The following is a 26,724-nucleotide window of genomic DNA, read 5'->3' as shown; positions in this document are numbered from 1 at the left end:
AGCAGTGATTTTGAAACACAGTTGAAAAATTGTAATGTTTGCTGATGACAAAAGCGTACTAGTCAACAGTCAAAATTTAGCACTATCAGTCACCGCTCAGATGATACTGGAACAGTCCTGCAAGTCTAATCTCAGACATTGTAACTAACTGTAACATGTTATTGTAATATAGATGTTAGTCCATAATTCATAGTTGTTTTTTTTTTTTTTTTTTTTGTATATCACTTTGTATGGTACAATTGTCTTCAGCTGCAGATATTGTGTTGTATGAACTGAACATTGAGAACTCCTTGTTACACCTCTAAACTCACCTCCTTCTTCTCATATCTCCACCTCCTTTCTCAACTGTTTGTTCCTTTCTGTTATAGTTCAGTAAAAATACTTACTCCTTAAGACCACTGTGTACACAAGAGTAAAATATTAACAGCTTAAGATAGCTGCATGAGACATTCATTTATGCAAAGGAAAGCATCATGCCATAGAAATAACAGTATATATCTAACGACGTTATGAAAAGGATGGATTGATGCTCAACCCTTAGGAGGCATTGAATGTCAGACAGCCACAATGAAAAGACTGCTAAGCATTTAAGCTTTCAGACAAAAAAGTCATCCTCCTCAGGTAGATAAAAAAAACACACACACACACACACACACACACACACACACACACACAGTGCCCACTATCTCCAGCCACTGTTTTCCGACTCTTCTGTTCGAAACCTTAAATGTTTAACAGTCTATTCATTGTGCCTGTCTGCAACTCAGTGCCTCCTCTAGGTCATGAGTAGAAAAGCGTGTCAGAGCCACAGAACAGTCAAGTTGTTCATCACTCCCTTGTCTGGGCCTTCTGCTGTGAGTTGCTGATTAAAATGCAGTTTCATATTTTGCTAAATCAAAAGAAGATAGTTTTGTACTACAGATAGTTTTGACTTAACCACAATGAAAATTGAGCAAAAGTTGTATTGCAACATGGAGACAAAATTTTCAAGATAATTTCGATCACAGCCTTGTCGATAGTAGGTAAGTTTGCAGAGTCTATTTGGTTAACGAGAGCATCACCCGTGCTGCAGCTGCTATAGCCTGCTACTAGTGCAAGTGAGTGTGAGCGAGCCGAGTGTAGAGGCGCTGCGCGTGTGTATTTCCATCGACGCGGGTTGGCCAATAGAGGCTGCATGTAGGAAGCGTGTACACAGCTTGGTCTCTGCCGTGACGTCTACTGGTAACTTGCACCTATATATGCACAGAGCAGCGCACACTCGCCCTCATTATGTTCTTTTGGTTTGTACTGCTCACATCAGTTATTCTGTGTATTGAATATGTTGCACCTTCTGTGTGATTCTTTTGTCTTGTTGTGTGGAGTCACGAGAGGCTTATTTCCATTTATTTATTTATTTCATTACAGCCATCTATGGGCTATGTTTAAAAACTTCCCTCACTTTGGTGGCGCAGTGGTTATCACACTGGACTTGCATTCGGGAGGACGACGGTTCAATCTCGTCTCCGGCCATCCTGATTTAGGTTTTCCGTGCTTTCCCTCAATCGTTTCAGGCAAATGCCGGGATGGTTCCTTTGAAAGGGCACGGCCGATTTCCTTCCCAATCCTTCCCTAATCCGAGCCTGCGCTCCATCTCTAATGACCACGTTGTCGACGGGATGTTAAACACTAACCACCACCACCACCATTCCCTCACTTTCTAAAGTTCTCTTCCTTCCTCTTTCGCCAGTACTCCTTCATCTGGTGGCTCACTCGTGCATGTTATTCTGCCAAGAGTACTCTGTTCTTCCTCATTTTCTCCTCGAACAAATCCTTCACCTCTGCAACCTTTTTCCTAAAGATCTGCCTGCTCACAACTTCTTCTGCCGTGATCCCGCATTTTTCTAGATCCCAGTGCACTTCTCCACCCGTAGAACTTCTGTCTTCCTGTTCTCCTGGAAGAGAAGAATCTTATTGGTGAGCCTCTCTGATTCCATTATTTTAATATGTCCCTCGGAAGACAGTATCCTTTTCTTCATTGTAGTGGTAATATTTTCAAATTGTTGATAAAGTTCACAATTTGATCTTACGCAGAACGTAAATTCATTAGATATTTTTCTGGGCCCAAGAATGTCCAAGGAGTTTCCTTTTGTTCATTTCCAAGTCTGAAAGTCCCTTCCTGGCTATTGTCTCAGATGCAATATACATTCAGGTTTAACGACTGTGCTGTAGTGTTGGAATTTAGCCTGGTGTGAGAATGATTTACTTTTGTATGTGTTCTGACACAATCTGAATGCTATTTCCATTTCTCTTGCCCGTTCTTCTTATTTTTATTATTATTCAGAGGTTTATGAATAAAGCCATATTTACGTTACTTGGATCAGTTACATGTATTACTTGGTTACAACACAATTGGTGACGAGTTTGGAACAGTTTCCACGTGTGAAGTATTTAAGTTTGGTTTCATCAGGTTTTATAATTATAGGTGCCATGCTACCAGCTTGATTACTTCAGCAGTGACCACTTTGTCAGGTTCCATTAACATACAAGAGTACCATTCCTATGGTCTGTTGACCCACTTTCCTCCCCCCCCCCCCCCCCCCAAGGGGGCACACAGTTATGTGTGGCGCACACAGGGCTCCAACCTATTGCAGACCATTCTTCCTACCCTGGCTGCATTTATTTCACCGTGTCCCTTTCTCGCCGTCCTTGCTCCTTCCCTGTGGCCACTCGTTCCCCTCTCTGTGTTCTGATTTATGTTGACCTGCCATCCACCTGGTTCCCTGTAGTCCTTGCAGTTTTGTTTCTCTTTCATCCTATTTGGCATTTTGGTTCCCCCCTGGAGTTTGACCTCCACTTCTAAACTTTCTGTCTTTAGTGAGCCATTTGGGGAAAGCTCTGTCCCCAAGTGTCTACAGTAGTGTGGATACTTCCTCCTCCCCCCCCCCTTGCCCCACCCTCACCCCCACCCTCCACCCCCTCACTGTCCTACCCTCTTCCTTCCCCACCATAACCCCCCTCCACCCCACCAGGTCACCAGCATATATAGCCAGTCCATGTGGTGGCACTGTTATGTGATTATCCTACTGATACCTGAACCAAACAATAGGAAACAAAAGAAAAATTCGGAGTAGGTATTAAAGTCCACAGAGAAAAAATAAAAACTTTGAGGTTCGCTGATGATATTGAAATTCTGTCAGAGACAGCAAAGGACTTGGAAGAGCAGTTGAACAGAATGGACAGTATCTTGAAAGGAGGATATAAGATGAACATCAACAAAAGCAAAACGAGGATAATGGAATGTAGTCGAATTAAATCGGGTGATGCTGAGGGAATTAGATTAGGAAATGAGACACTTAAAGTAGTAAAGGAGTTTTGCTACTTGGGGAGCAAAATAACTGATGATGGTCGAAGTAGAGAGGATATAAAATGTAGACTGGCAATGGTAAGGAAAGCGTTTCTGAAGAAGAGAAATTTGTTAACATTGAGTATAGATTTAAGTGTCAGGAAGTCGTTCCTGAAAGTATTTGTATGGAGTGTAGCCATGTATGGAAGTGAAACATGGACGATAAATAGTTTGGACAAGAAGAGAATAGAAGCTTTCGAAATGTGGTGCTACAGAAGAATGCTGAAGATTAGATGAGTAAATCACATAACTAATGAGGAAGTATTGAATAGGATTGGGGAGAAGAGTAGTTTGTGGCACAACTCTCGCAGTAGAGCTTCTGTAAAGTTTGGAAGGTAGGAGACGAGGTACTGGCAGAAGTAAAGCTGTGAGTACCGGGCGTGAGTCATGCTTCGGTAGCTCAGATGGTAGAGCACTTGCCCGCGAAAGGCAAAGGTCCCGAGTTCGAGTCTCGGTCGGGCACACAGTTTTAATCTGCCAGGAAGTTTCATCTTTCTCCTTGTTTGTCAAAGCTTGTTCTGCCACCGAGTCTGCAGCGCTTCATGCTTGTGATTGCGTAGGTAACATCCCAATGTTTATTACCCCTCACCAGTTACTGAATATGGTCCACAGAGTGATTTTCCATCGGGACCTCAACCTGCAAACTGATGAGGAACTCCAGGCTAATCTGGAGTCGTGCAGTGTTCACTTTGTTCAACATGTACAGAGCAGTCACAAAGACAAACGCACCGATACCGGTGCCTTTATCCTGGCGTCTAAGGGGGATACCCTTCCAGAGGAGTTTAAGATCGTATGTTACCGACTTGATGTGAAGTAGTATGTCCCGCCATCCGTGAGGTGCTTTTAGTGCTTGCATTTTGAGCATATGCCTTTCTGCTGTATGGTGGACCCTCTGTGTGGTGACTGTGGACACCCACTCCGTGAGGAAAGCCGCAGTGTTCTGCCACCTGCGCGTGTAAATTCTAGTGGCTGCCACTCTCCATGCTCGGCAGATTGCCCAGCTTACAAGAGAGAAAATAAGATCAAAAAGTACATGTTCCTGGATCACCTATTTTATGCTGACATTCGCCAGAAATAGGATAAACTCCGGTCAGTGGCAATTTCTTCAACTTTTGCCTCTGTTACATCCTTTCTCCCTCCTCCCTCTTCCTTACCCAGCCCCCTCCCCCTCTCCCATCCCTGTGATTCCACACCTTCCCCTCCAGGTGCCGCACCCTCTCCCCAGCTGAAGAAGTGTTCCCCTCCTTCAGCACCCACCGGTGATGGGGCTCCTCCTCGGATTCCCTCCCCCCGGTGTCTGTCAGGCCAGAAGCCTGTTACCACAACTCGGGCACCAGGTGCACTCTCTGTGTGCCTGAAAAATGCTCGCTGTCTTTTGGTCCCAGATCTTGCAGAAGCCTGATCTCCTTCCATGCCTGGCCCTCCTCATCCTCCAAAAGAGAGAAAGACATATATGTCAAAAGCTTCCACTTAGAAACTAAAAAATTTTGTGTAGAGCAAAATATGGAAGCATGTGCCACTGAACTTAAACTAAATGATGGCACTTTCATAATTGTAACAGTGTATAGGTCCCCCTCAGGGAATTTCCAGCTATTTCTAGAAAACTTCGATGCTTTGTTGTGCTATCTGTCAGACAGGGGGAAGCAAATTATCATTTGTGGGGATCTCAATGTTGATTCTCTGAAAGAGTGTAATAGGAAGAATGACCTTGTAGTATTACTCAGTTCTTTCAATTTGAGCTCCGTCATTGATTTTCCTACTCGTATAACAAAGAACAGCAGTACAACGACAGATAACTTTTTTATAGACCAAGATAAGTTTAAGGACATAAATGCTTATCCTGTTGAGAATGGTCTTTCAGATCATGGTGCACAGCTAGTTACAGTACATGACATAGCTCCATGCAGTATATCAAATCAGACTTTCAAAGCAGTGTGTTCAGTTAACAATATAAATATTGCAAACTTTAGGGAAAGCCTACAGCAGCTAGACTGGGATGAAGTGTATAAGGAACCCGATGCAAACTTGAAATATAACTTATTTCACGATACATTTTTAAGGGAATTTGAAAATTGTTTTCCCAAGAAAATAATTAAACATAATTCCAAGAAAACATATAAAAAACCTTGGCTAACTAAAGGAATAAGAATATCTTGCAACCTTAAAAGAGAACTGTATCTTAACAGCAAGAGGGAGTACTGACCCCAAAATTGTTCAATATTATAAAAACTATTGTGCGGTACTAAGAAAAGTGGTTAAAAAGTCCAGAAGCATGTGTATCATGTCTGAGATCAGCAACTCTGATAATAAAATTAAAGCAATTTGGAATATTATTGAAAGGGAAACAGGGCAACCAAGAGCACAGGAAGACTTTAGTGCCGTAAAACTGAATGACAAGTGTACTAACAAACAATCAGAAATTCAAAATATTTTCAATAAACATTTTTTAAATGTTGTGGAGAAAATAGGAGCAAGATCTTCACTAGAAGAGGCAAGGCTACTAATAGAAGAGGCCATACCTGTGCAGTCTGAAACAACTATAATTCCACCAACCTCTCCCTCTGAAATCAGTAAAATAATAAACTCACTGAAAAGTAAAAGCTCTTACGGAATTGATGGCATTTCCAGCAAGGTACTTAAAGCTTGTTCCCCACAGATAAGTAGGATTCTCGGCCACATATGTAATAGCTCTTTGGAGCAGGGTGTTTTCCCCGATAGACTGAAATATGCCATTGTAAAGCCATTGCATAAAAAGGGGGATATGTCGGATGTCAACAACTACCACCCAATCTCTCATGGCTTCACTACACTGGTCATCCTATGGTGAAATTTGTGACAATGATCACTTTCTGATATTTATATTGTTCTGCTAGCCCCCACATTGGGCATTCACCTTTATATACATTTGCTGTGCACATTGACACCTCTCTCTCAGATTGGACTGATGTGATTGTGCAAGATGTTTCTGGCACTATCCTTCATGTTGATGGGACTGCTATTCCCCTACCCACAGATCCTCTTCGTCATCGACCAGTGCTGTGGTGGAGCAAGGACATAGCAGTCGCTATCCAGGACCACCGATGGCTGCTGCAACTATTTAAATGACTCCCATCACATACCTGCCTTATCACTTTCAAGTACCTCACTAACCAGAGTAAAAAGGAATGTTGGGAGCAGTATGTTTCCTCCCTGGGGACATCACAGGTTTGGTCCCAGCTCCATAGCCTTTTGGGCTGCCAGCAATGCTCAGCTGTCCAGGGTCTTATCCTACAGGGTGGTCTGTGTACTGATACACTGGTCAATGCAGAACACCTTGTGACACACTTTGTGACAGCATCAGCATCCTCTCCCTTCCTTCTACCTTTCTCCAGCAGAAACATCGAGATTAAGGAACCCCCTGCGAGCTAACATCTCAAAGATGTTCGGGCTCACATGCGGTTCCTCTTCATCGAAATGTCTTGGCTCAAACTCGTCTAGGGGTTGACCGCACGTGTTGCATTACATGCCGTAAATTAAACACTTGTGACTCTGTGGTTAAATTATCTAACTGATGGCAAGTTTGCTGAATGCAAAGTTAATATAACATATAATAACAGTAATAATAATATCAAGAACTAAATTAACAACCCATAAATGATATAAGCCACACAGTTGCGATTTGGTTAGAATAATGTTTATTGAGAAAGCAAACTAATAGCGAAAGTGGTCGTATTTCGAAACACTTTTACACTTGAGTGCATATCCGTTTGACACAGTTCGATCATTCACAATCTCATTGTGAATTAAAAGTCCAACACTTCACCTCGTTAACTGCATGAAAAGTTAAGAGTTCTCACAAGGTGCGCGGCTGCTCACTGCTCAGAGACTAAGTCCCGCGATACCACACAACATGAAATGTTTTAAGTCATTTCAGTTCCTAGCTGCCTAAAGACTGACTGTCCACTTTCATGTCTCAATCTGAACTGTCCCCTTTGGTGTCTCCAGCCAAACTAGCTCCCTACCGTGAACCCATCCATCTGATTGGCTACAGCTTATTCTACATTATTTTACATTTTAACACATTTAAATAATCAAAGCTTGACCACTTTTGCGTTCTAAATAAAGTAACAATAATATACATTGTTAAATTCTTTTACATAAAACCAATACAATTTCCTTCGTAACTTTGAATGTCACGGCCAGTAACCTTGCACCAATGTTCTTTATGATAAATAAATAAAGAGCGAAAGTAACAATTATGCACTAAACTTTACAACAAATATTCTATTACCTAATGATTCAATAAGGTGTCATGCTGTCGTCGTTCAATGTGTTTTGTGCGGAGGAAATGATGATCTGATACTTAACTGTAAATACTGAGAAATTAAATTTACAGTATCTTTTAAATAAATAAAGTTACAGAGTTGATATTTACAACATTTGTCATTTTAGTGATGTGCTTCTATATGAAATGTCGATCGTTAAGATTGACCAAAGTGTTCAGGTCTTTGTTACAAAACTTGTTAATTTTACTTTAACCGTAAATCCTAAACTATTATACATATGATCAGTATTCAAGTTTTATTGGAATCACCATAAAAATTTATGGGTGGCAGTTTAAAATTACTGTGGCTTCATTCCCTGACTTACTACAGAATTAAATAGTTTCCATAAATGTTTCCCCTTATGACCGATCTTAGGTCTGCCATATTTAACACTGCTATGTCTCCTCAGCCACATAAGCCTTCTGCTGGGTTTCCCTAGGACGTAGGTTCTTGTCTGTCTCACTTGCACACTACAGTGATTAGGCCTCAATAAACAATAGACTCCTGTGAATTTCCCCATCTCATGGTGAATCTGCGCCCTTTGTGGCACATGGTCCTCGACGACAGGGTTCGTTCCACAATTCCCGTAGGCTGACTCTTTCGGCTATATATTTAAATGAAAGCACAGTGCTCATTAACTCATACCCTCCTCTGTTTAAAACCCCACAGAGCTGAATCTTACATTAAACCCTTCACTGAAAAGGAATTCATGCAGGCTCTTACCTCTTCACATGACACGGCTGACTGGGAACTTTACTCCTCCCTGGCGACCTTCGCAGAATGAGATTTCCCCAGTTGTGATGACCAGGTGGACTATCTCACCAACATTATCCTTACTTCTGTGTAATATTCCATTCCTCATACTTCCTCTTTACCACGTCGTGTCCCCGTCCCTTGGTGGACTGAGACATGCCGCAAAGCAATTCGCACGCGGAGACGTACTCTCCGCATTTTTAACCGTATTCCTACGGTGGCAAACTGCATTCATTATAAACAGATGTGTGCAAAGTTTCGTCGCGTTCTTCAGGATAGCAAATGAGCTAGCTGGATTTCATTCACTAGTTCTTTTAACAGTTCCACCCCTTCCTCTGTCACGTGGGCCAACCTCGGACGGCTCTCTGGGACCAAGATCCATTCCCCCATTCACAGTAGCAGCCGATGTTATCGTGGACCCTATTGCTATCTCCAACACCTTGGGCCACCATTTTGCAGAAGTTTCAAGCTCTTCCCACTATCACCCTGCCTTCGTCTATTGGAAATGAGTGGAGGAGGCTCGGGCAATACCCTTCTCTTCTCCAAATCGTGAGTGGTACAATGCCTTCTTTACTATGAGGGAGCTCAGTCGTGCTCTCAGTTCATACCAATCCTCCACCCCAGGGGCAGACGCCACCCACATTCAGATGTTGCAGCAACTTTCTCTTGCAGGCAAGCACTTTCTGCTTAACATGTACAACTGGATCTGGGCCGAGGACACATTTCCCGGATGTTGGTGTGAAGTCACCATCATACCCATACCTAACCCCGGTATGGACAGAAACCTTCCTTCTAGCTACCGCCCCATCTCTCTTACCAGCTGCATTTGCAAGGTGATGGCACATACGATTCATTCCTGGCTGGTACGGTCGCTCGAGTCTCGCAATTTACTGACGAATGCACAGTGTGGATTTTGAGCGCAGCATTCTGTAGTTGATCATCTCGTCACTTTGTCCACCCGTGTCATGAATGGTTTTTTGCAGAAATCCCAGGCTGTGGCCATGTTTTTCAATTTGGAGAAGGCCTACGACACCTGCTGGAGAACTGGTATCCTCCGTACTCCTTACACGTGGGGCTTACATGGTCGCCTGCCCTATTTCCTTCGAGCATTTTTAAAAGATCGAGTTTTCAGGGTGCATGTGGGTTCTGCCTTGTTGATCACCTTTATCCAGGAAATGTCTGTGCCTCAGGGTTCCATCCTGAGTGTTGTCCTCTTTGCTATTGCCATTAACCCTATCATGGCCTGTCTCCCACCGGGCATCTCTGGCTCCCTTTTTGTTGATAATTTTGCATTTCTTGCAGTTCTCCATGGACCTCTCTCCCTGAGTGGTGTCTTCAGCAATGTCTTGATCGTCTTTACTCCTGGAGCATTGACAATGGCTTTTGCTTTTCTACTGACAAAACCGTTTGTATGAATTTCTGGCAAGTGATTTCTCCCACTTCCGTTCATTTAAACTACAAAATTCTTGGGGCTCACTCTTGATAAGAAACACTCTTGGTCCTCCCATGTGTCTTACCTGGCAGCCCACTGTACGCGGCTCCTCAATGTCCTATCTGTCCCCAGTGGTACTTCATAGGGTGCCAACTGAACCACCCTCCGCTGTTTGTACTGGTCCCTTGTCTGTTCAAAACTCGACTATGAGTGCTTTGTTTCTGCATCTGCACACCCATCCCTTTTACACCGTCTCAACGCTATCCATCATCGCGGCATCCGTTTGGCCACGGGTGCTTTTTACACCAGCCCAGTTGAGAGTCTGTATGCTGAAGCTGCTGAACTACCACTGTCCTACCACGGTGCCTTTCTCCTCAGCAGGTATGCTTGCCGCTTGCCTGCCACCCGTCCTATGCCTCCTCCTTTGATGATTCCTTTGATCGTCAGTATGGGGCTCGTTCTTCTTCTCTGTTACCTGTCGGAGTACGCTTTTGGCACTTGCTACAGAGGCTTAACTTCACACTACCTGCACCTTTCCCGGTGGATGTAAACCCTTCCTCACCTCCGCTTAGTGAAGTGGCCTGTGTTAACTTTGGCCTACGTTTGCTTCCTAAGGGCACTACTCCAGCCTCAGTCTATCACCTTCAGTTTCGTGACCTTCGCATGGAACTTCACGATAATACCTTCGTATACACTGATGGCTCTCAGACTGACTGTGGGGTCGGGTGTGCATTTGTCATTGGCACCTGTGTTTTTCGCTATCGGCTTCTGGCATACTCCTCAGTATTTACAGCCTCCCTTCACTGGAATAAGCTCTGGCTTATTAAGCCTCTCCCAGCAGCTTGGACGACTTCCTTTCGGCCCTCCCGCTGAGAGGAGGTTATTTTAGATTAGCTGCATATTGGGCATTGCCTTTTTAGCCATCGTCATTTGCTGAGTGGCGGTACCCCACCACTTTGTACACTTTACGCCCAAGTTTTAACTGTCCTCCACTTCCTGGTGGAATATCCGTGTTGACCGCATTTCGCTTTTTATCCGACAAAGCAATACGGTGATGACCACTTAATTTTGGGCCTCCGTTTCTGTATGGTGTCTTTTTTAGCCATTTTTCCATGTGCCTGTTTTTTGCTGTCAGTTGGGACTGACGTATAGTCGTTTTTTAATTCCTCTCTGTCTTCATACGCTATAGTTTTGACTTGGACACATATGACCCCAGTTGTTTTTGCACTCTAAAGCATAACAAAACCGAAACATGACATGGCCCCTGGCCTGGATTCCATCCGCAGCAAGGTGATCCAACACTTGGTTGTTACTAAGAGGCAACATCTGCTCAGGGTCTTCAACCAGATTTGGCTCACAGGTGCCTCCCCATTGCAATGACATAGTTATCCCTGTCCTTAGGCCTAGGAAGAACCCAGCATCCCCAGACAGCTACTGACCGATTAGCTTGATTAACATACTTTCTAAACTGCTAAGAGGATGGATAACTTCTGATTATGTTGTGTACTTGAAACTCGGGGCCTTTTGTCCCTGTATCAGTGTGGCTTCTGGGAAGGATGATCTTTCAACTGTCCATTTACTCAGATTGGAAACAGTAATCAAACAGGCTTTTACTAACTGCCGACACCTTGTTGCAGTCTTCTTTGACCTGCATAAGGCATACGACACAGGTTGACTCTGTCACGTTTTAGTTACCCTCCACGAATGGGTCTTTTGCGACCTGCCTCCAATTTTTATCCACGAGTTTCTATTCCATCGGTTGTTTAGGGTTCGAGTCAGCACCTCACTCAACACCTCTTGGACCCAGGAGAACAGTACCCCACAGGGTTTTGTGTTAAGTGTCACACTATTCATCATCTCCATCAATAGGCTTGTATCTTCTGTTGGGCCTCTGGTTACCGCAGCATTGTATGTCAACAATTTTTGCATCTGATGCAGCTCCCACTCGGTAGCGTCTGCTGAATTCCAGCTCCGAGGTGCTATCCAACGGGCCTCTGCATGGGCCCTTCCTCATGCCATCCAGTTTTCTCCCAACAGAATGAGGATTACGCATTTTTGCCATGGACCTACAGTACCTCTGATCCAGAGCTTTATTTATGCCTAGATGTTGTAGCACTCTCCCGTTTATTGGGCCATATTTTTTTTAAAACAGCTCACATGGCTGCCCCATATATTTGCCACCTAAAGACCTGCCTCCAATTTTTATCCACGAGTTTCTATTCCATCGGTTGTTTAGGGTTCGAGTCAGCACCTCACTCAACACCTCTTGGACCCAGGAGAACAGTATCCCACAGGGTTTTGTGTTAAGTGTCACACTATTCATCATCTCCATCAATAGGCTTGTATCTTCTGTTGGGCCTCTGGTTACCGCAGCATTGTATGTCAACAATTTTTGCATCTGATGCAGCTCCCACTCGGTAGCGTCTGCTGAATTCCAGCTCCGAGGTGCTATCCAACGGGCCTCTGCATGGGCCCTTCCTCATGCCATCCAGTTTTCTCCCAACAGAATGAGGATTACGCATTTTTGCCATGGACCTACAGTACCTCTGATCCAGAGCTTTATTTATGCCTAGATGTTGTAGCACTCTCCCGTTTATTGGGCCATATTTTTTTTAAAACAGCTCACATGGCTGCCCCATATATTTGCCACCTAAAGACTAAATGTGTACAGAGCTTAATGCTCTCTGCCTCATGGCCCACATATCTTGGGGTGCACGTATCTTCTCCATCTTTACCATCCTCTGGTTTTGTAGAGACTAGATTTTGACTGTCAGGTTTATGGCTCAGCGGATCCTTCCACTCTGAAACTTCTTGACCCTGTTGATCATTATGGGCTGCTTCTGGCTATTATTGCCTTTCACATTAGTTGTGTCGATAGCCTCCTCGCAGAAGCGGGGATTCGCCATCTGCAAATACGACGGAGCCAACTCTTGATTTTGTATGCAATCACTATTTGATAATTTTCTTACCATCCCGTTTACAATGTCTTTCATATGAGGGATGTCTCCATGATACCCCCCGTCAGGTGGGATTGCCGGTTGGAATGTGCCTCATTTCCCTCTATTGGGGTCTCCATCTCCACACAGTGGAAAGTGCCCCGTGTATTTCCCACCCCGCCCCCTCCCCCCTTCCCCTCCCCTGCTGCCCCCAGCTGCGAATGGTGCCTTGACCATAAATTGGGACCGACCTATTCCAGGGTCCTAAGGTCTCTGTCGCCCCTGTGGTATTCCAACGTGTTGTAAATTCCACACTTCAGGAGTTCCATGGTGTTACCATCTTCTACACTTATGCTTTCAAAACAACACATAAGACGGAATATGCCTTTATGTCTCCTACTGGCACTACTCTTGTCACCCTTTGGTCTCTGTTATCCATGACCTTCTCTCTGCCCTTGGCCATGCCATCATCTCTGTTGACTTTCTCTGTGTCTCAAGTCACGTGGGCATCCCAGGGAATGAACTGGCTGACTGTCTGGCTAGAGATGCAGATACTTAACCTCCATTCCCTTTCATGATTCCAGGTGCAGATATGCGGATACACAACAAATCCCTTTTTGCGCAAAAGTGGTATGTTGTCTGGTGCACTACTGCTCTCAGTAATAAACTATGCACAGTCAAGGAGACCGCTGCAGTTTGGCACTCTTCCTTCTGCTCCTCTCGGAAGCATTCCACTCTCTTACAATGCCTATGCATTGCTCATACTACTCATGTTCCTCTCATGAATTCCTCCTAAGATGTATGAATGACTGTGTCAGCTTGCCCCTGTATAAGAACCAGCAGCTCTTACTTTCAATCACATGTGCAGTTTTATTGTACAACTACCATTGCGAACAAACATATGTCATAGCAAAGCGAGTGAATTCTATCGATGCCACAAGATACCAAACCAGTCATACAGAGGCTGGGCAGCCGATCTTCACAGACTTAGCCATGTTTATTCATTACTGATGCCCATAATGACTTATGCAGACTCTATGGTGCGTGATACAGTTATCTGTTTAGAACAGCTTACCTCTGGACAAGGAAGTGCACCAGAAGTCTTTACTCCTTGAAACCCCCCACTCCTCGTTGGCAAAATTTTTGCAAATAGCACAGTCTTTTGAAGTTTCTTGGGCTGACCAAATTGAAGGCTGGGATGATGTGGCAGTAGTGTCACAAGATGTACCCACTAGGATGACTGACAGCTTGTATAAGGAAGTGACAGTGGCAGCGGTAAAGATGAGTGTCCGACCAGTGTCAGTGTTCTCTGTTTCAGTCTTGTCCTTTCCATTTTGTCCAGCACGAACGTTCAGCATGCCGTAAGTGCTGGGCTACTGTAATACTTCCCATTAGAAAGGCCTGATCGTTTCCATGTGTCACTCGCCAAAGGTTGCTCAGGATATGGACATGGAAATAAACTCTGTAACTCCAATGCTTGTGATCTCTCCCAAATTGTTTGTTAAGTGTTTTTTGCCACAGACTCCAGCTACAGGTTGAGATAGGTGCTGCAGTCATGTTATTGAATTCTTAAACATATGAGTTTGGGCTCACCATGAAGAATGGTTACGCAGAAGCTGATCAGTTATAATAAACAGAATATTGTGCTGTCGGGACAATTTACACCATCTGCCTCTTAAGTCGTTCCACTGCAGTTTTGGTGGTTGCTGATGCCGGTATTGAGAACTTGGCCGGGGTGGATGCATTTGTATTTTCTATCACCGATGCAGTTCACCTTGTGTCTAGTCAGGTACTGTATTCCCAATTGGGAAGACTGTGTCAGTAGTTTTTGGACTTGTTTTTGGAAGGTATGAAAGCAGCATTGGACAGGCTTCAACCTTAGGAGTGGTGCAACCTCTTGGGGTAGTAAATAGTTGTCCCCACTGGCTGTAGTTTGGAAGCCTTGAGGAAACCTGACCTCTGTTATGACTTCAGTACTACTGTCAGTGCTCACTCAATCATAGATACATATCCTCTCCCACACCAGGAGCAGCTGTTGGCAAAATATCAGGTGCCCAGTATTTTCCTAAAATTGATTTGTCTGGAACGCATCTGCAGGTTCCTGTGGACGAGGAGTCTCGGCGAGTTCTGATTTTGAACACTCGTTTTGGTCTCTGTCAATATTTGCATTTGCCTTATGGTGTGACTAGCGCCCCTGCTTTTTTTCCTACAATTTTTAGAGCAATTGATTATCCCTGTCTCGGGTTGCGTTAATTATCTGGATGATATTGTTGTCACGGGTTCCTCCACAGTCGATCACTTGAAAAATTTGCTCACTTTGTGTCCTGTCCTACAGTCTGAAGGCTTGCAGTATAACCTCACGAAATCTCAGTTTTTTCAGCTTTCTATCGTTTATTTTGGGGTTCAAGGTCTCACTGGGTGGGGTCTGCCCTCTGGCCGACCACGTGTCCACTGTTACGTCTGTTTTGCCCCTCGTCCACAAAGGAGTGTCAGGCCATCCTAGGGGACGGATGGCTCGTCTCACCTTCCTGTGTGTCCCGAACCCACCTTTGATCTTGAAGAATTGCCGTACTTTCATCTCGATAGTGAAACACAGACCAATTCCAATTACGAGCTAGTGCATAACAGCTGCCTTTGCTGCTGACCTGGTTTCCTGGCACACAGTTCGGTTTGTTCAACAGGGCTGGCTAGAAAATCTGCCAGGTCGGGCTATGGATCCCATGTGCAATTACTTTTCCGTACAGTATTGCCTTTCTGTTTTTGACAGTGTTCTGTTGTTTCTGTTGTTGTCTACCGAAGACCCCTCTGCCACAGTAGTCGTTCCCACCACTTTGTTAAGCGAGGTTCTCTGCCTTCTCCACCAGGGCCATTTGAGAGCTTCACGTGATAAACTGTTATCTAAGAGACATGTTTTTTGGCCAGTGATTAATGGTGAATATTCTGCTTTGAGTGGCTTGTAAGCAGTGTGCCTGACAATAGGCAGCTCCCAGCGTGTCTCTGTCCCACTGGCCCACTCCATACCAGCCACATGAATGCATTCATATAGAATTTGCGGCTCTCTTCTCGAATTCCTATTGCCTGGTTGTTGTAGGTATATTTTTCCCATTTCTGTACACTCTGTGGTGTGCATCGACATCGGTTGTGGTCATAATTCGTATACTTTTGAATAATGAGCCCCCAGTTTGTTTCTCACATCCTTCAGTTGTTAGTCCCATCACAGAATTTGTCACAGTATGGCTCTGCCATTCCAACCTCAATCAAATTGTGAGGCAGAATGCCTAGTGCATACATTCGAATTCCAAATGAAAAAGTTTGTTGTGGATTCTTTGCCGGACAATGCCCTTCTCCATTTCCCGACCACCAATCTCTCGACGCCTATCGATGAGTGGAGCCCAGCAGAGTTGCTTCAGAGCTGGCAGCATACGTCCTCCTCCACCTTCTGCAGTCTGCGCTGCACCTGCCGTGATCGGTTTCTTGCAGCCGCTTTGTGCTGAGATCACAGGTGTGGGCCCAAGGGTTCGGTTGCCAGACCCGTACTCTGGTGCCCACCCGCCATACAGTCCCACCTCTGCCATCAGTACCGGCTAGCACTGTTCCAGATCTGATGGATGCGTCTCTCATCGGGCCACTGGCACCTTCTCTGTCACCTGGGCACCCTCTTTGCACAAGGGAGAGTTGTGCTGTAGCCTGCTACTAGGGCGTGTGAGTGAGAGTGTGTGTGTGAGTGCGAGTGCACGGAGTGTAGTGTTACCACAAGTGTGTACTTAAATCAGCTGCCAACTGTATGAGCAAGGGCCAGCCACTACAGGCACCTGTAGGAGGTGTGCACAAGGCACTGACTCTGCCCTTCCATCTACCGGTGACTCACACCTATATGCTCGCGGAGCAGCACTGCCTCAATCTCACTATGTTCATTTAGTTCCTACTGCTCACATCAGTTTTTCTGTGTATCACTTATGTTGTACCTTCTATATGATTCTTTTGCCGTGTTATAAGTGGAGTCAATAGAGGCTTATTTCCATTATTGTTCAGAGGTTTAAGAATAAAGCTGTATTTGTGTTACTTGGATCAGTTTCTTGTATTACTTGGTTACTACAGCAGCTATTCAGAAGAGTCAGTAAAATTTTACGTTATAATAAAGTGTGCAAAGTAACTGACTATCTCATTAAAGAGGTACAGCTATTCATTGGGAGGATTAATATGGTGGAAATAGTGCACTTGAGCTCGTGTGTGTGTGTGTGTGTGTGTGTGTGTGTGTGTGTTTTAGTATCAGCCAAAGGTCGGACTGGTGATGATTACTTCTCATTGCTGAGGAGCATATTAAAAATGACAGATCTTCAGTAAAAATATCCTATGCATTGTGTGTGTAGTCATCAGTATCCTAATCCGAATAACAAAACAACTTACACTTGGACCATAGTCTTCAGCAAAACAGTTTGTAACAGACATCATCTGGTCGATATTTTACCACCATTGCAGCAGAAAATTGTCGTTTCCACAAGAGCGTCACTTGAGCAGTTTCCCAGACACTAGACCTATACAAAAGTGTGACTATCCTACAGTTATCAGCCTGAACTGTTTGAGGTCACAATGGAAGAATTCTCCAAAGAAAGTTATGATCCCCCCCCCCCCCCCCCCCCTCTCTCTCTCTCTCTCTCTCTCTCTCTCTCTCTCTCTCTCTCTCTCTCTCTCTGTGTGTGTGTGTGTGTGTGTGTGTGTGTGTGTGTGTGTGTGTGTGTGTGTGTGTGTGTGTGTGTGCGCGTGTGTGTGTGTGTCCGTGTGCGTGTGTCCGTGTGCGTGTGCGTGTGTGCGTGTCCGTGTCCGTGTCCGTGTCCGTGTGCGTGTGCGTGTCCGTGTCCGTGTCCGTGTCCGTGTGCGTGCGTGGGTGTGTGTCTCCCCTCCCCCCTCTCTCTGGGATACCTGACATCCATGTTGTGTGATCCAGGAAGTGGATTCTGTTTGAAGTGATTGGGTTACGAAAAACATCAAAAACGTCCTCAATGACTGCGTAAAGAGTGGAACTATCACCTAAGCAGTGTACTGTTTAAAAGGACTACATAAAACTGTGTTATGTGTAAGGTAAAAGTTTTTTTTAAATCTTATTCAGCTTTATTTTCATTTATTTCCAAAATAATGGAACCTGTTTTACTACACTATGCATAAGTGAAACATTTTCTTTCAGTTTGGTTGGTACACAAGGAGGATCTCCCTGGCTGGGATCTATAAAATGACGGAGCTCTACATGATACAAGATAAATCAGATGGTTTCCAGGAAACATGGCAATTCCTGCGTAGACGAATTGATGATGCTGAGAGGTTACATTCGTATCTGCACCAGTCAGAAGAAGCGTCATCCATCGCTCGAGAAACTGCTACTGCTGCTTTTATCACAGTAAGAGAAATGTGTTTTGAATACCTCTATACAGTTACAATTTACTCTGTCACCATGTTTAAGAATTTGACAATTTCAGTAATGATATAAACTGGTATTTTCACTCCTTACTCTGAACTGGTGGCATTTAATTTCATTACTCACTGCTTTTAGTTCCGAAACATGATTAAAAAGAAGCTGTACAGTACCTATGTTATTGTGAGAAGTAACCAAAGAGGTTCAAATTCCCATCCCCAAACCTGTCTGAAGTTTTCCAAGATTTCCGTAAATCACTAGTGTCCAGTGCCAGTCTAATTGTTCAAACAAAATTCTGACCAAATTCCTTCTCCATCCTTGCCATCACTGGAATTGTGCTCGTGTCATTAATAATGTTGATAGATTTATTTTTGTAGAGCGTCCACCTTGCGCAAAACACTATTTTTAACTTTTATTTCTCAGACATGTTTTACTGAAGTGGGCTTCTATTATCTTTCTTGTTACCACATGCTGAGGAAAGCAGAAAAAATGGCAAACTGTGAAGAAAACAACTGCAATAAAAAAAATAAAAATCCAAGAAAACCACAGCATGTGGTAACAAAAAAGATAATAAAAGTCCACTGATGATACCAAAATGGCAGCAGAATGTTGGGGAAATAAAAGAAAAGATAAAAAATTGTGTGTTGCTCAAGGTAGATCCTCTCCAAAAACAAAGCTATTTGTAAGTCAACAGGGACAGAAGAGGTTCAATCTCAAGATGAATAATATTGATATCTACAAAATATTAAACTCGAATCTTTCCTCTTTTCATTTGTAAAGGTAGTTACATTGCAATAAACACTGAAGAAAGACAAAAAGGAGCTCAAGATTTCAGAAATCAAATTTCTGAGATTTTTGGTGTGTGTCTTTGTGTGTGTGTGTGTGTGTGTGTGTGTGTGTGTGTGTGTTTTCAGTTACAGGAAAAGAATACATTTATCTCTTGAAAGTGAAGGCAAAAATGGAAAATACATTCAAAGTGATTAACTAATGGGATTAAACTGATGTGCTTGCAAGCAAAAGCTTCAGGAGCAAGCAGTTTATATATACACTTCAGTTTCCACCATCCCCTTCCATTCCCCTGCCATCTAAAATCTCTCCCCCTCCACTCCCACCCTCCCTCCACACAGTCCATCCCCACTGCACCACCCCAGGTCCATGCCCCCCCCCCCCCTTCCATTCCAACACCATCACCCCCACCCCCACTCCAATACCAATACCATCACCCCCACACCCACACCCACTCCCAGTCCATCACCAACACCCCCACTCCCAGTCCATCCCCATCTGGCCGACTCCCCTTGCCACCAGTCCCCAGTCCACCCCCCCCCTCGCCACCAGTCCCCAGTCCACCCCCTCGCCCCGACTCCCAGTCCTCCTCCTCCTCGACCCCACTCCCAGTCCACCCCCTCACCCTCACTCCACCCCCCATCCCACACACTCCTTCCCTCCCCTCACTCCCCTTCTCTGTCCCTACCCCTTTCTGCACTGTGATTAACACACGGGAATCACATTTGACAGAAGCAGGGTTTTAATTCCTGTGTAGCCCTCGAGATGTAGCTCTTACATGGTTTCCTTAAACTATTTAAGGCAGACATCTTTGTGACAAGCAATATTGAGGGAATAGTGTGTCTTCAGTCTTTGCAAATATAATGGCAATGTTACTGGTAACAATGCCACTGTAGCAGAGTTCCTAAACATGATTTTCCAAAATTCCTTCACCAATGAAGATTAAGTAAGAATTCAAAACTTCAGATCAAGAACAGCTGCAACATTAGTAATTTGGAAGTAGAGAACATCAGTGCAGTGAAGTCAATTAATAAAGGTAAATCTTCTGGTCCAGCCTGTACACCAATTACATTCCTTTGGAGTATGCTCACGGAATTGCTCCATTTTTGGCCATTGTGTACAAACCAACAGTTAGATGAAGCATTTGTGCCTAAAGACTGAAAAGAGCATTATGACCACCATCCTACTATCGATGTAAATCAATTCAGGCGATAGCAGCATTACCGATGTAAACCCACCCAGGTGATATAGCAGCATCACCTGGCGAGGAATGACTTCTGGTCTCACACACACACACACACACACACACACACACACACATGGTGCATGTACGTGTAATATCAGTGAGCATACTGTCTGTGTGTAGCATGGGGAATTCTTGTGATCTATCTGAATTTGACCATGGGCAGATTGTGTTGGCCCGGAGGTTTGGCACGAGCATTTCGGCAACGGCACAACTTGAGGAGCGTTCGAGGAGTGCTGTCGTGAGTGTCTTCAACACGTGGTGAAATCAACTCGATACATCATGGGGTTGGGCAGCTACCTCTCGTTACAGGTGTCGGACGTCACAGGCTGGGCAGACTGGTAAAATAGGACAGCGGGCAAACTGCTGTCGTAACTACCATCAGACTCTAATTCTAGGCAGAGTACAAGTGTGTCTGTACACACAGTGCACTGAACTCTCCTAACGATTAGCCTCTGCAGCTGACGACCCTTGTGTGTGCCAACATTAACACCACGACATCAGCAACTACAACTGAAATGTGCATACAGTCATTGGCAATGGACGTTGGTTCAGTGGCCCAGTGTTGCAAGGTCCGATGAATCCTGATACTTTCTTTATCGTGCTGATTGGAGGGCACGAATCTGTCATCTTGCAGGGGAGCAGCTCCTTGACACCTGTACTTCAGGATGGAGAAAAGCTGGTGGCAGCTCCATTATGCTCTGAGGAACATTCAGATGGCCATCCAAAGGCCCAGTGGATCACGTGTAAGGCACCGTGATGGCCAAGGAGTATCGTACATTGGTTTCAGACCACATACACCCCTTCATGACGATAATATTTCCTGACTGCAGTGGCATTTTTCAACTAGATAATACACCATGTCACAAGGCCAATAGTGTAAAGGAGTAGTTGGAGGAACACAGTGGCAAGCTCCAGTCGACGTGCTGATTCCCCAACTCACCAGGTATGAACTCAGTCGAGCACATCTGGGATGTGATTGAATGTGGTGACAGAACTCATCGCCCCATCCCTGAAATTTACGGGAATAAGCTGACTTGTGTGTGCAGATGTGGTGCCAACTCCCTCCAGCAGCCAACCAAGGCGTCACTGCTTCCATGCCACGAAGTATCGACTGTTTTCTGTGCCAAAGGTGGACATGCTGGCTGTTACATAGTTAGTCATAATGTTCTGGCTGGTCAGTGTAAATAGAATTGAATTATACACCCATAGCATTGATATTGATTTTCAGTAGGATTTTGGAACATATTCTGTGTTCCAACATTATGAAATACCTTGAAAAAATGAGTTATTGACACACAACCAGCACAGGTCAGAACTGGTAGTAACATCGTGACATTAAGCCATCGGAGGTGCGCTCAATGCAGACGGGGTGACCTCGGCATTGTCGGTTGACTGCCGTGTCCACTTAGAGCACGAGACAAACCTGTAGGCCCAGACAGTGAGCCCGGATAGGATAGCTGCAAGGTGGGTGCCTGAGGGCAGCTGGGCATTGGCTTGAGCAGATGAAGTAGCATACCAGGCTGGAGATGTGAAGCAGCTCTGCCAGGGTGCTTTCTCCGAGTGGAGTGAACCTGTATGAACTGAAGAACCTATCGAGGGCTTCCTTGGGAGAAGACTGAGCAATTTATTTCTTTCACCTGGGCTTTGAATGTACAGACTAGCTGCTCCGCCTGTCCATTGTACTGAGAATGAAAGGGAGGAGCATCAACATACTGGATGCCACACTTTGTACATAAATTTTCAAAGTCTTTAGACAGAAACTGTGCGTCATTTTACATTAGAAGTACATACGGAGATCCTTCTAAGGGAAAAAATCTTTGAGAGGGCTGTGAGTGAAACTGCCGTGAATGTGGACCGGCAACAAACCACGTAAGGCAACTTTGAGAAAGGATCAACTTCTAAAAGCCAAAGGAAGGTAAGGAACAGAGCCTTAATATGAGCATGAAAACACTCATATACGCGCTGGAAGGTGGGGATGGGGAAAGAGAGGCCCGTGGTGCTGCTTAATGGATAGTTCACTGCAGGCAGGCTGTCACAACTTGTTTGACCTCATTGTCAATAACCAGCCAAAACCTGTGGCAGTGGGACAGCTATTTTGTATGAGAAGCACCCCAGTGGTCCAAGTGGACAAGGTACATGGCATCCCACTGCAGTACAGAGGAGATCGAAACCCTGGGCACTGGCTGTTCAATAGCCAACAGTAACACATCATCAAGAACTGAGAGGCAGTGCCAGAAAGCATAATAATTAGCAGAGGATACAACACTCGGCCTAATGGTTTATATGGCCAGCCATGGTGTTAAAACTGAACAAACTGACTTAAGACAGGATTGGCTATGACAGCAGCTGGAGTTTTGGGGTTCAACTTGTAAATGGAAACACAACAATTCATCCTGATCAAATTCTGAATCGAGGCCAACTGGCAATCGACAAAGAGCATTCTCATTCATGTTTTCTGCTGTGGGTTGGAAATGAATCTCATAGTTATAGTGTAACAAAAACAGAGCTCAGCATTGCATGCAGTGGGCCACTTCGTTCGGTAAAGATGCTGAAGGACTGAAAGGAGAGACGAGAAGTTTATGATCAGTAATCAAATGAAATTGTATAGGAAAACATGAAATTTTCTTGAGTATGCTTCTTTTTCTGTCTGTAAGTAACGCTGTTGCACCTGATTCAGAGTTTTGGAAGTGTACACAATAGAGCGTTTAGAAATATATGCGTATTTGTCCACAAGAACAACCCCAAGGCCATATTGGGAGGTGTCTATGGCCAAAACAAGAGATTTGCCTAGTTGGAAGGTAACCGGGCAAGGTGCCGAGTGTAATTTTGATCTTTACAGGGTAAAAGCACGCTCGCAGGTGAGTGACCAGTGAAAAGGAATGTCTTTACATAAGATAGCGTGAAGTGACCGGGACAGTGTGGCTGCACCAGGAAGAAATTTATGGTCACGTGCAATTTTTCCAAGAAAGGCTTGCAACTCTTCGATAAAATCAGGATGTGGGAAAGCTGTAATGGCATTCATTCTGGCATAATGACTTAATGCCAGCACAGGAGACTTCAAATCAGAAACAGACAATAGAAGGCGGAAAAAACTGTGACTTGCCCAACCAGCAGCCTGTAGCACTGTGAACAAGGCACAAAGCTTCCATACATGTTCATCAGTTGATGAACCTGAGACCACAATATGATCCAGGCAGCTCTCACACCCCAGTACGGAGGCCTCGAGTTGCTCCAAAACTCGTTGGAAAGTGGCAGGAGCACTAGCCACTTCAAATTACAGATGCTGGTTTTGATATAACACAAAGGGGGTATTCATTTCGAAGACACCTTTGGAATCGTCATTCAAAGGGAGTTGTAATTAGGCTTCTGACAAGTGTATTTTGAAAAAATGTCGGCCCTTGGAAAGCTGTGCTAAGACTTTCCAGAATGAGATATTCACTCTGCAGCAGATTATGGACTGATATGGAACTTCCTGAAAGATTAAAACTGTGTGCCGGACTGAGACTCGAACTCGGGACCTTCGCATTTTGCGGGCAAGTGCTAAGAGTTCATCTGGATGGGGTAAGGAATAGGTATCAAGAATAGACTGTGAATTTACATACGCTTTAAAATCACGACAGATCAGAAGGTTACTGTTAGGTGCAACTACCAAAAGAGTAAACCATTCACAAGAGGAGACATAAGTCAATCTGTTTCCAATTTGACTTGCTCCTGTGGAAGCTATTGGGACTAGGCAGGCATGAAAAAAATGGGGTCTTGCCATTAGTTTCATTGTGATGTGAGCCTCGAAACTGGTACCACACTATAAACCTTCCCAAAATAGCAAGGAATATTCAGAACAGAGTGCATCCAGTTGTTGGTCCAGAACTTGACCTGATACCAGGTGCGCTTCTTCAGAAATAGAGAACCCAAAAATTTTAAAGGCTTCTAACCCAAATAAGTTTTTAACATTGGCATGATCCACTACTAAAAAGATCCAAGACCTAACAACTGCTTCGAGCACTGTGGAAGTAGAAAACTGTCCTAATATGGATATTTGTTGTTTGTCGTAACTCACCAACCAGTGGGAGACAGTGGACAACACCAGTGATCCTAGGTTCACATGGGAATTTGAGTGGCTGCTTAAATGTCCACTTGCATTTTTAACATATTACCTATCGCATGTACTTCAATGTAGATTTGTTTGCTGACACAGTATGCCCCCCCCCCCTTTTTTTTCCCAATGGTTGCCTGTTGCCCAATGCTTTGGGCACATGGCCTGCTCATGTTGAACAAAACAATAAAGGCATGACGGAAGAGGAGCACATGGCAGCTGTTGTGAAACTGACTGCTACTGCTGCAGCTGTTGTTGCAGCTGTTGCTGCTTAGCATGGTGCTGCCCCCTGCAGCTGTGGTTATGCGTCGACGACATTGTCCCCCCCATCCGTGAGCTAACAAATGGCAGCTGAGGAGGAGAGGAAACAATGGTGACTCTTTCACACCGTGCTTCTGTCTGATTTCGTGCTGCCCTAGATACTTAAAACGACTGAGCAATGTTGAGAACATCTGTGGATTTTTATTTTGTAAAGCATGTTCGCAAACTTCCCTGTCGGAGGCCAAGCATATTATAGCATCAAAAACCATCAAATCAGCAGATGAGGCCCAGGGGGTCTCAGTAACTGCAATAACAGCTAAGCCCGTGAAGTTCCACTGCCCAAGCTCTGTACGATTGTTGCAACTGCTTTTGATAATGGTAGAACTCGACATGTGCAGCTATAACGTATGTTTGCTGTGATAATTAGAGAACTGACACGTTTCATCAAAAGAGAGACTGGCAGGTTCCTGAAGAGGAGCCACCTGACAAAACGTGATAAACATAAGGAGGAAGGCATGACAAAAATAAAGCCTGACACAACTTGAGGTCAACAACTCCAAAAGCTTGAAAATCTTCCACAGAATCATCAGAGGAAACAGTGGGGGCTGTGTCAATGATGTTGGTACTTGGCACATCAGTATGGCTGCCAAATTGTTTAGTGCTACGGAGAGAGTCTGCTGCCGGTTGGTGAGACCTCACTGTTGTTCAATAACAGACTGAAGAACTCCTTCCACTGACGTGTATACTGAACCAAAGAAATGAAACACGTGGCCTAGAATACCGCACTCATCACCAAGTACGTTATAATATTGTACAGGCATAAATCGAAAGTAACACTGACCAAGTTTTATTCTGCTTCCACATAAAGTGACCCACAATGACACTGAATGAAGTATAAAACAGTTCAAAGTCTTGTAACTATAGAACACACCAATGTACAGTCTTGTAAGTGAGCATACAATAAGCAGGTAAACATAAGTGAGGCCGAGAGCCCAGCATGTGGGGATTGTATCGGGTTATTGTGCATACGGCACAGTGCTTGCTGTGCTATCTGTCCACATTGCGAGGCAATCTCTCTAGGCTGGCCACGGAGCTGCTTGTACCACACACCATTTACTACGCATGCTCACACTATATATAGGATTACAACAGTTTGCCTGTGTTATATTGCTTGATCCGAGTGAAGCATTTGACAATGCATCACATGATATCATAATATCTAAATTTGAGCAATATTGTATCTAGGACAATGAACCATAATTCACGATTAATTAAAATGTATCTAATTTTGTTTGCTGGAGGACTGGATGTTTGTGTTGTCCTTAATTATTTCATCTTCCCTTTGTCCCAAAGAGGAAGTATTGATTTGCACAGACAGACACACTCAACAAGAATGCTAGGAGTACTGCAGATTTCACACAAAGTGCCTCTTCAGAAGTAATCTTCACTTGTTCCCACAGTTACTCTCACCTGTTTCGGCCCTATGAGTTCAGGTCTCATTTTCTGGTTTGACCTGCCACTTCACAAATCCAACAGAAGTGCAGTCCATGTGCGGAAGGATGCCATACGTGGTGCACGAGTTAGCCCTAGAGACCTTAGATTTGGTCTCCTGAACTTCTTTTCATCATGGGTTTGCATCTCCATCTGTACTTCAACTATTTGTGCGAGGACACTTTTCGGAGTATGTCATCTTCTTCGGTTGTCTCCTGTCCTCTTTCACCCCCGTGACAATATTGGATTTCTCTACACCCAGTATCCAGCACGGTAGCCAGTCCCTTGTGATGGGGCTGTCATGTACCCATTTGGTGGTAGCCCCTGACAACACAGGGGTTGCACTGCTGATACCTGAGCTGTAAACTCCCCATGCATGCCAAGGGGTAGATGCCTGTCTTCGTAGGGCATTCAGACTCTCGGCAACGGCCATCGTGCCAGGTGGTGTTTGCTGTGGCTGGGTGGCGCCCGTGGGGAGAGCCCCTGATCAGAGTGGATGGCATCAGGGCAGATGACCCGCAGTGAAGCGGACTAAGTCATCTTTTACTGGGTACCAAATGGCCCCAGCAGTCTCTAAGAAAGGAGAGGTTGATTTCAAGCTGACGAGTATGACCCTAAATCGTTCCCCTCCCT

The 26,724-nt window shown here is 44.6% G+C and overlaps 1 protein-coding gene across 2 annotated transcripts in view; it reads left to right on the top strand.

The window, feature by feature from the left end:
* LOC126473602 (ubiquinone biosynthesis protein COQ9, mitochondrial) overlaps nucleotides 1-26,724 on the top strand; it is a 180,517-nt gene that overhangs the window by 127,224 nt on the left and 26,569 nt on the right. For both annotated transcript variants that reach the window (XM_050100763.1, XM_050100764.1), the window contains exon 5: nucleotides 17,990-18,199. In XM_050100763.1, coding sequence (XP_049956720.1) covers nucleotides 17,990-18,199 — 210 coding nt within the window. The remainder of the gene's footprint in view (nucleotides 1-17,989; nucleotides 18,200-26,724) is intronic.

Source organism: Schistocerca serialis, chromosome 4, assembly GCF_023864345.2.
Source record: "Schistocerca serialis cubense isolate TAMUIC-IGC-003099 chromosome 4, iqSchSeri2.2, whole genome shotgun sequence".
Lineage (NCBI taxonomy): Eukaryota > Metazoa > Arthropoda > Insecta > Orthoptera > Acrididae > Schistocerca > Schistocerca serialis.
The sequence above is the reverse complement of the archived record's forward strand: the minus strand, read 5'-3'. Positions and strand labels throughout refer to the sequence as shown.